This window comes from Panthera uncia, chromosome A2, assembly GCF_023721935.1.
Source record: "Panthera uncia isolate 11264 chromosome A2, Puncia_PCG_1.0, whole genome shotgun sequence".
In the NCBI taxonomy this organism is placed as follows: Eukaryota; Metazoa; Chordata; class Mammalia; order Carnivora; family Felidae; genus Panthera; species Panthera uncia.
The window spans coordinates 145,593,864-145,607,274 of NC_064816.1; the positions used below are offsets into that span (position 1 = coordinate 145,593,864).

The window sequence follows — 13,411 nt, forward strand, 5'->3', positions numbered from 1 at the left end:
ATATAGACCGATGATGAACTGCCTAGACTTGAATCCCAATTCTCTAAGTGACTATTCATATGACTTCAGAAAAATTATTTAACCCTCTCTGTGCCTCAGTTTCCTCATCTGTAAAATGGGAGTAATAACAAGCTCCTAATTTTTAGTGTAAGGATTAAATGTGTTAATGTCTGTGAAATGCTTTAGAACAGTGTCTGGTCCTTAGCACTGCCTAAATGTTAGCTCTTATTATTTTCATTATTGCTGTTGTCATTATTGTCTATCATTTAGTATATGTACTATTACTTGTGGTCCAGGGCCCTTTCCTATAGCACTTCTACTCCCTGGACCTTGTGATCTTTCCTGCAGAATCTGCTTTCTGTAGTCAGCTCTTTTGTGAGCAGTCCCCATGAAGCTAAGTCTGGTAGCTTCTGCACACCTTAATACTTTCTAGACTTGAGCAGGTTTGCGTGTGAGAACTCCTGATATGTGCCAGAGTACTGTCAGCATTGGACCATTCTCTTTCTGGATGTGTTCCTGCCAGACTAGATAATGATACAGTCGTTCCTGGGCACCAGAGTACCTAATTTTACCAGCAGAAGGCTCTGTATCATAGAGACTGTCACATCTTCACTGAGGACTAGAAAGGGAAACCTGGCAACTGATGTGAGTCCAGGATGTCCTGGTTGGTGGCAACATCCGCTGACAAGGAACTGTTTTCTCGCTTCCACTCTTCACGAAGACCTGTGAAATGTGACTTAGAAGCAAAGTTAAGGGAGACAGTGGAGAAGGAAGCCAATGCACATCTCCCTGCAGTATTCGTGGTAGTTAGAGCCACTGAACAAAGATTATCTCCGAATTGAACTTGAAATTACTAAGGTGTTTCTCAAGAAATCCCTCGATCAAAGGGGAAGTTGCTCCACTGCGCCAGTCCTGCCAGCTCTTCCCTTTGCAGAAAACTTTCCCGACATCCCATTGTTCCTTTGTACCTTCATCAGAAGCTAGTCAGGTAAAAGGCAGATCATTTTGTTTTCTTACCCAAAAGGACTTATGGTGCTAAGAGAGTTGTTGAAGTTTAAATTTCATTATATTATTTGAATATCTCAGTTAGTGCTCTCCTTCTCTTGGGAAGAATGACTTTGAGCTGGGAATTCAGCAACCAGAAAGATGCAGACCAGAAGTGAATCCACATAACCAGAGCTGTAGGGTAAAGCAGGAATTACTCGCCTGGGGCCAGGAAACTCCAGACTTGTGTGTGAGGCTTGCGTCTGTGTGTTCATGGCGGGGGCGGGGGGAGAAGCTGGATGCAAAGGTTTATAATTAATGGTTCTGAAAGAGGTCTTCCCCCCGATAAAGGGAAAGTTCTGTCAGTGTCCCATCGGCCAGATTTCCTTATTCTCTTCAGGTCTTCAGCTTTATGCACATATCTGATCATAGTAGCTCCTAACCCCTCCTCTGAACTGTCAAAAGTATTTAAAAGTGGTTTTGGGTTGGGGCTCCTGGGTGGCTCAGTCAGTTAAGCATCCAACTCTTGACTTTGGTTTAGGTCATGATCTCACAGTTCATGGGTTCAAGCCCCTCATCGGGCTCTGCACTGACAGTGCGGAGCCTGCTTAGGATTCTCTCTCTCCCTCTCTCTCTCTCTGCCCCTACCTACTTGCTAACTCTCTCTCTCTCTCTCTCTCAAAATAAATTAATAACCATTGAAAAAATTTTTTTAAAAAAGTAGTCTTGGGTTGGTTTTAATAATAGGTTACATGCCCTTCAATTCTTGGCATATCCTGTTTAAAACAGGTGATTTGAGGGGCATCTGGGTGACTCATTCAGTTAAGTGTCCAAATCTTGATTTTGGCTGGGGTCATAATCCCATGATTTGTGGAATCAAGCCCCGCATCAGGTTCTGCACCGAGAGCACAGAGTCTGCTTGGGATTCTCTCTCTCCGTCCCTTTCTGCCCCTTCCCCCCCCCCCCCAATAATAAATAATAATTAAAAAAAAATCACAACAGGTCATTCGAGATTCATATCAAATTCTTATAAGTGGAACATCGTTTTTTATTATCAACTCTATTAGATACTCAAGCTCCAGTGATTCCATATTGGCGCCTGCCCGGTTTGGGCATTATTGTCTACCTGCTGAAACAGAGCGCTAATGATTTCTTCAGCTATTACGACAGCCATCGACGGAGTGTCAACAAACTTCAGAATGTAGAGCAACTTCCACCTGATGAGATAAAAGAGGTATGAACCTCATCATGAGCTGTGGAGATTTCCGAGAAGCCTTTGCTTTTCCTCACAAGGACCAGAATACTGGTGTCAGACTTGTGAGCAAAGATGATGTATGCAGGGAGACGAAAGGGCTTGAAGTGGTTCCTCTGTGTGGCTTTAAGAAGAGCCCCTCACCTTAGCACCACGCCTCAGAAGCAGAGTAGCACGTCACTGATATACAGTGAAGCTGCACTTGTTTAAGAACACCACCCGCCCTCCGGTAGAACGGCCGCTGGCCTTTGAAGGAGGGTTTTGGTAATTTATACTCTAAAATATGTGCTGAGAAACTTGGGTGTCCATTGCAGATGCTTATTCAGTAGAAGTGACCCCTTAAGATGCCTCTGTGCCTTCAGCATCTTCAGTATCTGTTGAGTGAATTTTTCAGACAAACGGGATGGCAGATCAGACTTGACTGCCTGCTCTCAACGAGCCAGAATCACTCGCTGATGTTTATTGCAGCTAAAGATGCTGAGTTGCCGGGCTTGCTCCCTCAGTAGCCGGACTACACGGTATCTCTTGCCCAGTGCTGGAGCTTCTTGGTGTCCTTTGGCAGCCTCGATGTTGAACCGATTTGCCATTCCTGGTTTGCACCAACTCCCCTGAAAACTCGATGTCACTCTTCAGAGTAGTCAAGCCTGCCCCTTCTTGCCACTCTTACGATCAGAGGGAACACTGAGTGTTTTCCATGTGCCAGGCCCTGAGCTACAAGTTCTGGCTCAACACATGAGCCTTTTTTCTCAGATGAGGAAATGGAGGCACTGGAAGTTTGAATAACTTACCCGAAGCCACCCAGCTAGCACGTACCGAGGCGGGAGTTATTGGTGGGGTTCAGGCGAGCCCTGGAATCGGGAGGCTTACAGCCGACAGCCCCTCCTCCTCCCATTGCAGCTCATGGGCCGTGCCGGTCCTCGCAGGGGGCCCGCAGCCTCCCAGTGAAGCGTGTGGCGCCCTCCCAGCCCGTCTGCCAAACCCAGCGTCTGGGTTGTAAATCGCATCTCTGTGCTTATGCCAAATAGAGGTGTGATGAAGGGAGTTTCTGGCCGATGAGCATATTTTTGTATCGGCTGTAGAAATCCACTGTACGTTTTCTTCAGAAGATACATGACAGCTGTCAGAGAACTTCTCCATGGCAGTGTTAAACCTACTGCTTGAAAAACCTACTGTTTCATCTCATTTTACCTTGATGGGAAGTTGAGGGTTGGTCGGCCCATCAGCAGATTGGAAATGTCTATTTCAGGGATGAGACCTTTTCCAGAAAGCAGCACGTGAATCTTCATTTGTGAATGTAATTGGTTTGGCTCTCTGTTTTTCTATAAAGTTACTAGCTTCCTAACTAGCTTAGATAATAGCTCTTGTCTGCAAGGACATTTAAACTTCTTCAAACGTTTTTCACAGTGCTTATCGCAAGTGACCCTCTGTATAGAATTCCATGAAGTTTTGGTTACAGTTCACATCATCACTAATACTGTGTTTGTTTCTGGTTCTCAGTTGTGTCAGTCTGTGATGCCTGTTGGTGTTGAGAAAATCTCCACTGCCCAGAAATATGTCCTAGCAAGACGGCGTTTGGTGAAGTTGATCAACAATCGAGCCAAACTACTTTCCCTTTGTTCTTGTATCCTTAATGAAGTCACAGTGGGAACTGGAATGGTGACCTTTAAAAGATTCTTTAAATGTAGAGACTGTTTACTGATTCTCACATTTTTTGGGCATCAAAGCCATATGGAAAAGGACATAATTATTGTTGATTTTTTCCCAGTAAATGCCCGATATATTTCCAAATTAAAATTTTTCCTTACCTTTTAGAGTAGCTAGTAATCCTGATAATGTGTACAGTCACTCTGTGTCTGGATAGGAAGCAAGGACACTGGAGACTGTGCTGGCACAGCACACGCGCCCCCCCCCTCCCCCCTCCCCCCGGCCCCACCTCATTCCTCTCAACACGTCTTGCTGCTTTCTAGGGAAACAGACCCTTGCCCCTGTCGGTTAGACTGAGGCAGTGCGTATGTCACTAAGTGGTCCGGTCTCTCCTTTTTTCCCCTCCTCAGCAGCTGGTTTGATGAGATTGTTTTCCTTTAGTCCGAGCTCTCTTCTGTAGTTATCATAGAGACCTGCCTATTTATTCTTTGGCGCCATCTGGAGTACTACTTGTTACATTGCACGCCCACCGATTCTCAGGATTCCCTGTTTGCCTCCAGAACCTTATTTAAAAGCAGAAGACTACAAGGTAAACTTCATTCTGAAAACCTATAGATCTCAGTGCTTTGAAAACCTAGTTACATTTTTATTTATTTTTTGTTTCCAGGTTACTAAGAGTGGATTGGGCAATGGAGAGCTACTTAGTTATTAGACATGGCTATTTCTTGTGTTTTACTTCTATTCATGGGAAATTGTGTGGACAATATGAACATCTTAAGACACTGCTCTTCAGCTTCTTGCAGTTAAGGGCTGGCCAGCTCCAGAGTCCCCTGCTCACAAATAATTTTCTAGAAGAATGGATGTGGGTCAGCCTGGGCCATGATCTTTATTAAGTGAGCCTGTTTGACCAGTGAGCTTGTATTGGATCCCTTAGTGGGAAAGAAACAGAAGGAAAGCTTGCAGACCCTGACCTAGACAAGTGAAATGCTTTCCAGGGGCTTCTAGTTACTGAAAGTTGAAATAGATTTCTCAGCCTTGACCCATGTTTTCTGTGGCGCTGTGGTTCATTGTCTTCAGATTCTTCCAGAGTGTAGTAGACGCATCCTGGTAAAGCTGTTTTGACTGTGTCTTTTATCTCTAGATTCCTTCGCTTCAGAAACCAACCTGGATTTCAGAAGTGGTCTGACTGCAGTGAGCCAACATGACATAGACCAGGTAAGGTTCTAGTCTCATACCCTTGTTCTTTTCTGGAAGGACAAAGGAAGAGCCTAGTGTGTTAATAAGTTTATGATTTTCAGGGCTATGTACAAAGACCTGATTTTAATTCGTGCCTGGCCACCCAACAGCTCTGGGACTTTGAACAACCTGATTTTGAGCCTCCATTTCCTCCGTGAAGAAACGGAAATGATAATTCAGCCTCAAACAGTTTTGTCAGGATTAAATGAGGTTTCATATGTGGGGATCCTAGGGGAGTAGTGCCTGGAAGGTGTAACTTCGAGTTCAGTAAATTACTGAGCATGTGATCTGGAAACCGCCAGTTTCTTTAGATTAACTTTGTCGACTTTAGGCACAAAGTGTCACTCAGCACTTAATTTTCCAGAAAATAATTTAAATGGAGAGATGGGGAGTAGCCATTACAAATTCCACTTAGGAGACCATAGTATCATACAGTAGTATGTACTTAGTAACCTCTTGGCCAGTAATGTTGGAATGAATGAAGAGCATTCCAAAAATAATTAAAATGAAAACTTAGTATGAAACTAATAGGAAAGTCTTGGGAACAGAGTAGTTAGCAGGGTACATGAATTATAGCTGGATCTGTTCCTAGGCATCTGAATGTCCTTAGCCATAATTTTTTTTTAACTTTTTTTTTTAATGTTTATTTATTTTCGAGAGAAAGAGAGACCGAGCGTGAGCTGGGGAGGGACAGAGACAGAGGGAGACACAGAATCTGAAGCAGGCTCCAGGCTCTGAGCTGTCAGCACAGAGCCCGACGCGGGGCTCGAACTCACAGACTGTGAGATCATGACCTGCTGAAGTTGGACACTTAACCGACTGAGCCACCCAGGCGCCCCCCTAGCCGTGATTGGATAAAGCCTCTCTACTCTTCCCTAATCCCTCTTGGCCACTACCTTTCTTAAAGCTGAAGGTTAGGCTTTATCCAGGAAAGAGCATCCTCCAGACCATGCTTAACCAGACATCATAAAGAGCATGCTCTCATCCCAGCCCTGACTACATCTGCCCCAGAGTGACTTCATAATAGCAATCCATGTTTTGGCTAGACTTGTTTAGGTAAGCTTTAATGTTCAGTTAGGTCATGGGCACAATTAGGCAAAGTATAGATCTACCAGAAGATGTTTGATAAATATGTGTTGAATTAATCACTATTTCTGTTTCATTAGACTGTGCTGTTATAAAGTGAGAAGAAATGCAGGATTAATAAATAACCTTCTCACTCTGTTTTGATTTTACCGCAAAACTGAAGGCAGGTAGATTTTATCTAATTTTGCACTTAATATTAACATTTCACTATTATGCCAAAAAGATCCATTCGAAATCAAATGTGCATTCTAAAATTTTTTTTTTTTTTTTAACGTTTATTTATTTTTGAGACAGAGAGAGACAGAGCATGAACGGGGGAGGGTCAGAGAGAGAGGGAGACACAGAATCTGAAATAGGCTCCAGGCTCTGAGCGGTCAGCACAGAGCCCGACGCGGGGCTCGAACTCGCATACCGCAAGATCGTGACCTGAGCCGAAGTCGGATGCTTAACCGACTGAGCCACCCAGACGCCCCTCAAATGTGCATTCTAAAATACATGAATTCTAAAGTGTATACCAGGTTCTTCTGTTTATATTGTTTGAAAGTGAAAGCATGGAAATGGTTTTTTATTTCTTTTTTTTTTAATTGCAAAACCAAGTAAAAAGTAAAAGCTTCTTTCCAGTTTATCCTGTTTCTTTCCCCAGAGGCATCCACTCCTAACAACTTATGTCACTGGTCAGGAAATATTTTACTGCAGTATGTCCATATGTCAACAACAGCATCATTTGTTGTTGTTATTTAAAATTTTAAACATTTATAGAAGACAGGAAAGAGGGAAAAACAATATCATACCAATAAATTGTAGCATAGAAGGAATGTTTAGTTAATTTGCTACATGAGAAAGGACCACATTACAAAATTTCAAAGATAGTTTAAATTGGAAGACATGAAACAAAAAATATTTGAGACTATAGTTTTAATAACAAAATGTCATCTGTGTTAACTCTAGCTTCAGGCTGACGCCATCAACGCTTTTGGAGAATCACTACAAAAGAAACTTCTGGACATTGAAGGATTATACTCGAAAGTTCGATCTCGCTATAGTTTCATACAAGCTCTTGTCAGACGTATCCGAGGCCTGCTGAGGATATCAAGGAACTAAGAGCCCGTGCTTATACTCTTCTAGGGAAGAGAAGAATTGGGGAAAACTGTCCCCTTTTTATGGACTAGTTTGTTTCTAAATTATGACCAAAAAATATTTTGCTATTTCTTTCTTTATATATGGACATCTTTTCTGTAAATTTCTTTGCCTGGTTCCAACCTCACTAGTAAAAAATAAATACTTTTTAAAAAAAGACACAAAACATATGGCTAGTCGTTTTTGAAATTTTACCTAGAAAATGATCAACGTTATTGGGAATCCCCTTTCCACAGTGGTAGTTTTCCCCTAGGGGTATAATTCTTAATGTTCTCTTAAAGGCATAGTCTGGAAATTGCAGTTTTTTATCTCTTTGTTATTTGCATTGCATTTCTGTGATAATCAAGGTGACTCCATGGGGTAGAGTGGACCACAAACTATAGTTATGCTGTTTGATAGAATAGTGTACTCACTACTGTGAAGATCTAATAGAAATGTCCCAAGAAAGGAAGTTATCTCTTTGCTAAAATTATTTTTTTTCCTGCATGTTAGTGGCAGTATAATAATTTGGATTTGTCCAAATTATTTGATTGTGAAATTTCTCAAATTAATCACCTACTGATAATTTCTCATATAATTAATGTGATGCCTACGATTAGGGCAAAAGAATTTAGACCATCATCACTCTACTTCTTGCCCAATTGTGCTTATGTTCAAGTGACTACATCATCTCAAAGTCCATTTTTCCCTTTCTAGCCATAAATTAGTTCAGCCTAAAATAAAGGAGAGAAAGGGAAAAGTGTCTTGACTCATGAGTAGCAGAAAATTAATACTTAGTTCTATAGTGTTTCTTTTTTAAAAATATAATTTTTTTTTATAATTTCTGTGGCTTTTTAGCATATTAAAATTTTTTAAATGTTTACTTATGTTTTTCTCCTTAACTATTTGCAAGTATATTGTAGACATAGTGACACTTTATCCGTAATATTTCAGCAACGAATAACAAGGATATTTCCTTCCAAATCATAATACCATTATTGCACTTAAGACATTTGCTAATAAAATACAATAAAATTTTCAAATATTAAGGCAATATTCAAATTTCAATTGCCCCCAAAATGTACTTCTAGAACTTTAATTTTTTTTATCCAGAATTAAATCAAGAATCACACATTACATTTAGTTATCTCTTTAGTTTCCTTGATTCTGAAATGTTTCCCCTCCTTTTTGGGGGGAGATGGTGATTAATGTGACACTTGTTAGCTGTTTTGAAAAGGGTCCCAAAGTTACTTTTGTTTTTGTTTTTAAATTAAGTTTAGCTTAAACATTTTTGGCAAGAATACTACAATTCTGTGGGTGACACTATGCCTTCATATATCAGGAGGTTCCTATCAGTTTGTCCCATTATTTTAAGTTTGCGCACTTAATTAAGGTAGTGTTTGACACACCGGCATTGTAAAGGTTATCTTTCTTCCCTTGTAATGAATAATCTGTGGGTTGATACTTTGAGACTGAATTTATGTTTCCAAAAACTATCAGCCGTTGCTTTTTAAAAAATGCTTATTTTTAACGTTTATTTATTTTTGAGAGATAGGGCACGAGTTGGGGAGGGGCAGAGAGAGAGGGAGACACAGAATCCAAAGCAGGCTCCAGGCTCTGAGCTGTCAGCACAGAGCCCCATGTGGGGCTCGAACTCACAAACTGCAGATCATGATCGGAGCCAAAGTCAGACGCTTAACCGACTGAGCCACCCAGGTGCCCTTAAAAATGCTTATTTTTGAGAGAGAGAGAGGAGGGGAGGGGCAGAGAGAGACAGGGACAGAGGATCCAAAGCAGGTTCTGTGCTAACAGCAGAGAGCCCCATGAGGGGCTTGAACTCACAAACTGTGAGATCATGACCTAAGCCGAAGTTGGACACTTAAGCCAACTGAGCCGCCCAGGTGCCCCTCTGCCACTGCTTTTATCATTAACTCAGGTTTAAAAAATTGTGTATGGTTTTGATCATACAAATAATATCAATATTATAAACATGCAGACACCCACTCTATCCTCATGTTACATACTTCATCAAATCTTAAAATTAACCCTATTTGCTCAAGAATTTATTTTTATTTTTTTTATTAAAGATTTTTTAATGTTGATTTTTGAGAAAGAAAGTATGAGCAGGGAAGGGGCAGATAGAGAGGGAGACACAGAATCTGAAGCAGGCTCCAGGCTCTGAGTGGTCAGCACAGAGCCCAATGTGGGGCTTGAATTCACAGACCATGAGATCATGACCTGAGCTGAAGTCAGATGCTTAAATGACTGAGCCACCCAGGCACGCCAAGAATGGTTTTTTTTTTTTTTTCTTTTAAAGAAATATACTATGGTAGATACAGTTGGGGCTCCTGTGAACTTCCTGTTCCCAATTCCCCTACATCCCTTCCAGAGGTAACCATTGTCATGAAGTTATTGTTGAATTTGCCATTCATGTTTTATGCTTCTACTACATATGTGTGTATCCATAGACATTAACAAGTATTGTTTTACAGGGTTACTTTTTTTTTAATTCTTATTTTAATTCCTGTTAACAGAATGTTGTATTAGTTTCAGGTGTACAACATAGTGATTCAGGAATTCATACATCACCCGATGCTCATCACAAGTGCAGTCCTTAATCCCCATCACTTATTTAACCCATCCCTTGTTTTATAGGTTGTTAATCTTGATATGTGGGTTGTCCTACTAATGGATCAATTTGTAGTTTGCTTTTTTTTGGTTCAGCATTGTGTTTTTAATAATTGCTCATACTCATTTATTATAAATCTTGAATGGTAGTTACCGATTTTACAGATACCCAAATTTATGCCGTCTGTTGTTGGTGGACTGGTGTACATTTAAATTCCCGCTATTATTTGTGTTTGTATTTGCTATTACGAGCTGTGCTGCAGCGATTATCATACATGTCTCCTTGGATGAGACATGTGCTATGTGAGAAGGCCTCTCTGGATCACATAATTACGAGTGGAAATCTTGAGACAGAGGTTAAGAGTTCTAAATTTCACTAGACGTTGCTGTATTTTTCTTAGTGGTTGCTCCAATTTACTCCTACCCATGGGGTGAGAGTTTCTGTTTTTTCATACCATTAAGCACAGTTCCAATTGTCATACTTTTGTTTTTTTCTAACGACTTATTTTTTTACAGCAGTTTTAAGTTTCCAATAAAACAGAGAAAGAATCAGAGACTTCCCATATACCCGCTGCCCCCACACATGCACAGCCTCCCCCACCCTATCAGCCTCACTCACCAGAATATGCGTTTTGACCAGGGATGATCCTACATTGATGCATCGTAATCACTCAGAGCCCATGGTTTTTACCTTCCAGTTCACTCTGGGTGTGTATCCATCACTGTAACGTACAGAGGAAAATCTTGATCTGCACTGCCTGTTCATTTCTCCATTCCCTCCTACCCACCACCCTCATAACCTTTGTAACCAATTATTTTTTTTAAATTTTTTAATGTTTATTTTTGAGGTGGGGAGGGGCAGAGAGAGAGAGAGGGAGACACAGAATCTGAAACGGTCTCCAGACTCCGGGGCTTGAACTTACAAACCGCAAGATCATGACCTGAGCCAAAGTCAGACACTTAACTGACTGAGCCACCCAGGCGCCCCGATCAGTTATCTTTTTATTGTTCCCATAGGTTTGTCTTTTTTCAGAATTTAATATACTTGGAATCACAGAGTATGTAGGCTTTTCAGAATAGCTTCTTTCACTTAGTACCATGCATTTAAGCTTCCTCCAAATCTTTTCATGGTTTAATAACTTTTTATTTTTTAAGCACTGAATTGTATTACATTGTCTGGATGTACCACAGTTTTTTAATCCACTCACTTCCTGAAGGGCATCTTGGTTGTTTTCCAAGTTTTGGCAATTATGAATAAATCTCGCTTTTATAAACATCCTTGTATGGGTTATGGTGTGGACAGAGGTTTTCCACTCCTTTGAGCAAATACCAAGGAGCACGATTGCTGGGTCATATGGTAAAGATAGTTTAGTTTTATAAGATACTGCTGAGCTGTCTTCCAAAATGGTGGTACCATTTTGCATTCCCCCCGGCAATATTTGACACTTCTTGTTCTGAATCCTCACCGGGGCTTGTCAGTGTTCTGGATTTTGGCTATTCTAATTGGTACCTCTTGTTTAATTTACATTTCCTTGATGACATACAATGTGGAGCATCTTTTCATGTTTATTTGCCATCTGTATATCTTCTTTGGTGAGGTGTCTGTTAAGGCCTTTGGCCCATTTTTGAAGTAAGATTGTTTTCCCATTGTTGAATTTTAAGGGTTCTTTGGATATTTTGGATACATGTTCTTCTTCAGACTTGTCTTCTGCAAGTATTTTCTCCCAGTCTGTGGCTCTTCTTCTAACTCTTTTAGTATTCTTTGGGAGAGCAGAAGTTTTAATTTTAATGACATCGAGCTTATCAATCATTTATTTCATGCACCATGCCTTTAGAGTATCTAAAAAGATATCGTTATACTCAAGGTCATCTAGATTTTTTTCCCGTGTTTCATCTAGAAGTTTTATAGTTCTGCGTTTTATGTTTAGGTCTGTGGTCCATTCTGAGTTAATTTTTGTGAAAGATATAAGGTCTGTGTCTAGATTTATTACTATAATAACATTCATATAATATATAATATATGTTTATAATAATATTACTATATTATTATTGCATGTGGATTATTATTATTATTATTTGCATGTTGAGGAGTCTAACTTTACACTGTGGTATTGCCTTTGCTCTTTTATCAAAGACCACTTGACTATATTTATGGGGGTCTGTTTCTAGGCTTTTTTATTCCATTGGTCTGTCTGTTCTTTTGCCAACCACATTGTCTTAATTACTGCAGTCTTCCAGTAAGCTGAGTAGTGTTTGTCCTCCAACTTTGTTCTCCTTCAATACTGTGTTAGTTACTCTGGGTTTTTTGCCTGTCCAGATAAACTTTAGTCAGTTTGTTGATATCCATGAAATATCTTGCTGGGATTTTGATTAGAATTACCTTTAATCTATAGTTGAAGTTCGGAAACACTAATTTCTTCACAATGTTATTGAATCTTTTGTGAACATGGCGTGTATCCATTTATTTATTTATTTGACTTTTTTATCAAAATGTTGTGGGTTTCCTCATAGGGATCTATATTGTACATATTTTGATCAGTGTCTAAGTGTTTCATTTTGGGTGGTATTAGTGTAAGTATTGTGTTTTTAATTTCAAATTCCACCTATTCATTGTTGGTATATAGGAAAGCAATTGATTTTTGTGTATTAACTTTGTATCCTGCAACCTTGCTAAAATCACTTGGTTCCATGAGTTTTCTTGTTGATTCTTTTAGGTTTTCGACCTAGGTGATCATGTATTGAAAAATTTTTGCCAATCCTGTGGGTGTAAAATGGCATCCCCACTTGCAAACTTTGTGTATTGTTTACCTTTTTTTTTTCTCTGTTTATAAGATTTATTTTTTGGGGGGTTGTGGATTTCTTTTTATGTGTAGGTGGTAAATATAAATTTAGAGGGCTTTAGTGTATTCAGTTTTGGGTTTGCAGATATTTTCTCCCAATCTATTTGGTTATCCTTTGAATTTTTTTTATGGTGTAGAAGCTTACATTTTAATGTAATCTATCTTTTCCTTGAGGATGTGTGTGCATGTACTCTTTATGTTTTATTTTAAATTTGGCCAAAACTATTATAAAACTTGAGGGTCATAAATCTACTTTTCAGTATTGTCTTTTGACAGTTTAAAAATGTTGCCTCCTCTGGGGCACCAGGGTGGTTCAGTCGGTTGAGCATCCAACTTTGGCTCAGGTCATGATCTCATGGTTCCTGAGTTCAAGACCTGCATCTGGCTCCCACTTCAGATGCTCTGTCCACCTCTCTCTCTCTCTGCCCCTCCCCCACTTGTGGTTTCTCTCTCAAACATAAAAATAAAACCTTAAAAAAAATGTTGCCTCCTCATTAGGTCATTAATCCCTCCGGCACTGATTGTTGAGAATGGCATGATCTCTGTTTCCAATCTCTTGCTACAGTGAATATTTTTGAGCATACACAATTTAACCCAGTTGCTGAGACAAAGGGTTTGCTCACTT

The 13,411-nt window shown here is 40.0% G+C and overlaps 1 protein-coding gene across 2 annotated transcripts in view; it reads left to right on the plus strand.

The window, feature by feature from the left end:
• NUP205 (nucleoporin 205) overlaps nt 1-7,499 on the plus strand; it is an 86,117-nt gene extending 78,618 nt beyond the window's left edge. The window contains exons 39-44 of one of the 2 annotated variants that reach the window (XR_007460096.1): nt 2,052-2,218; nt 3,734-3,857; nt 4,341-4,469; nt 5,022-5,095; nt 6,283-6,365; nt 7,151-7,237. Coding sequence is in view for 1 of the 2 variants with exons in the window: in XM_049641898.1 (XP_049497855.1) it covers nt 2,052-2,218; nt 3,734-3,857; nt 4,341-4,469; nt 5,022-5,095; nt 7,151-7,303 (647 nt within the window). In the remaining variant the exon portion in view is untranslated. Of the gene's footprint in view, nt 1-2,051; nt 2,219-3,733; nt 3,858-4,340; nt 4,470-5,021; nt 5,096-6,282; nt 6,366-7,150 lie in introns of both variants that reach the window. The other variant, XM_049641898.1, reaches the window with a different exon arrangement.
• Nucleotides 7,500-13,411: the final 5,912 nt, after the last annotated feature.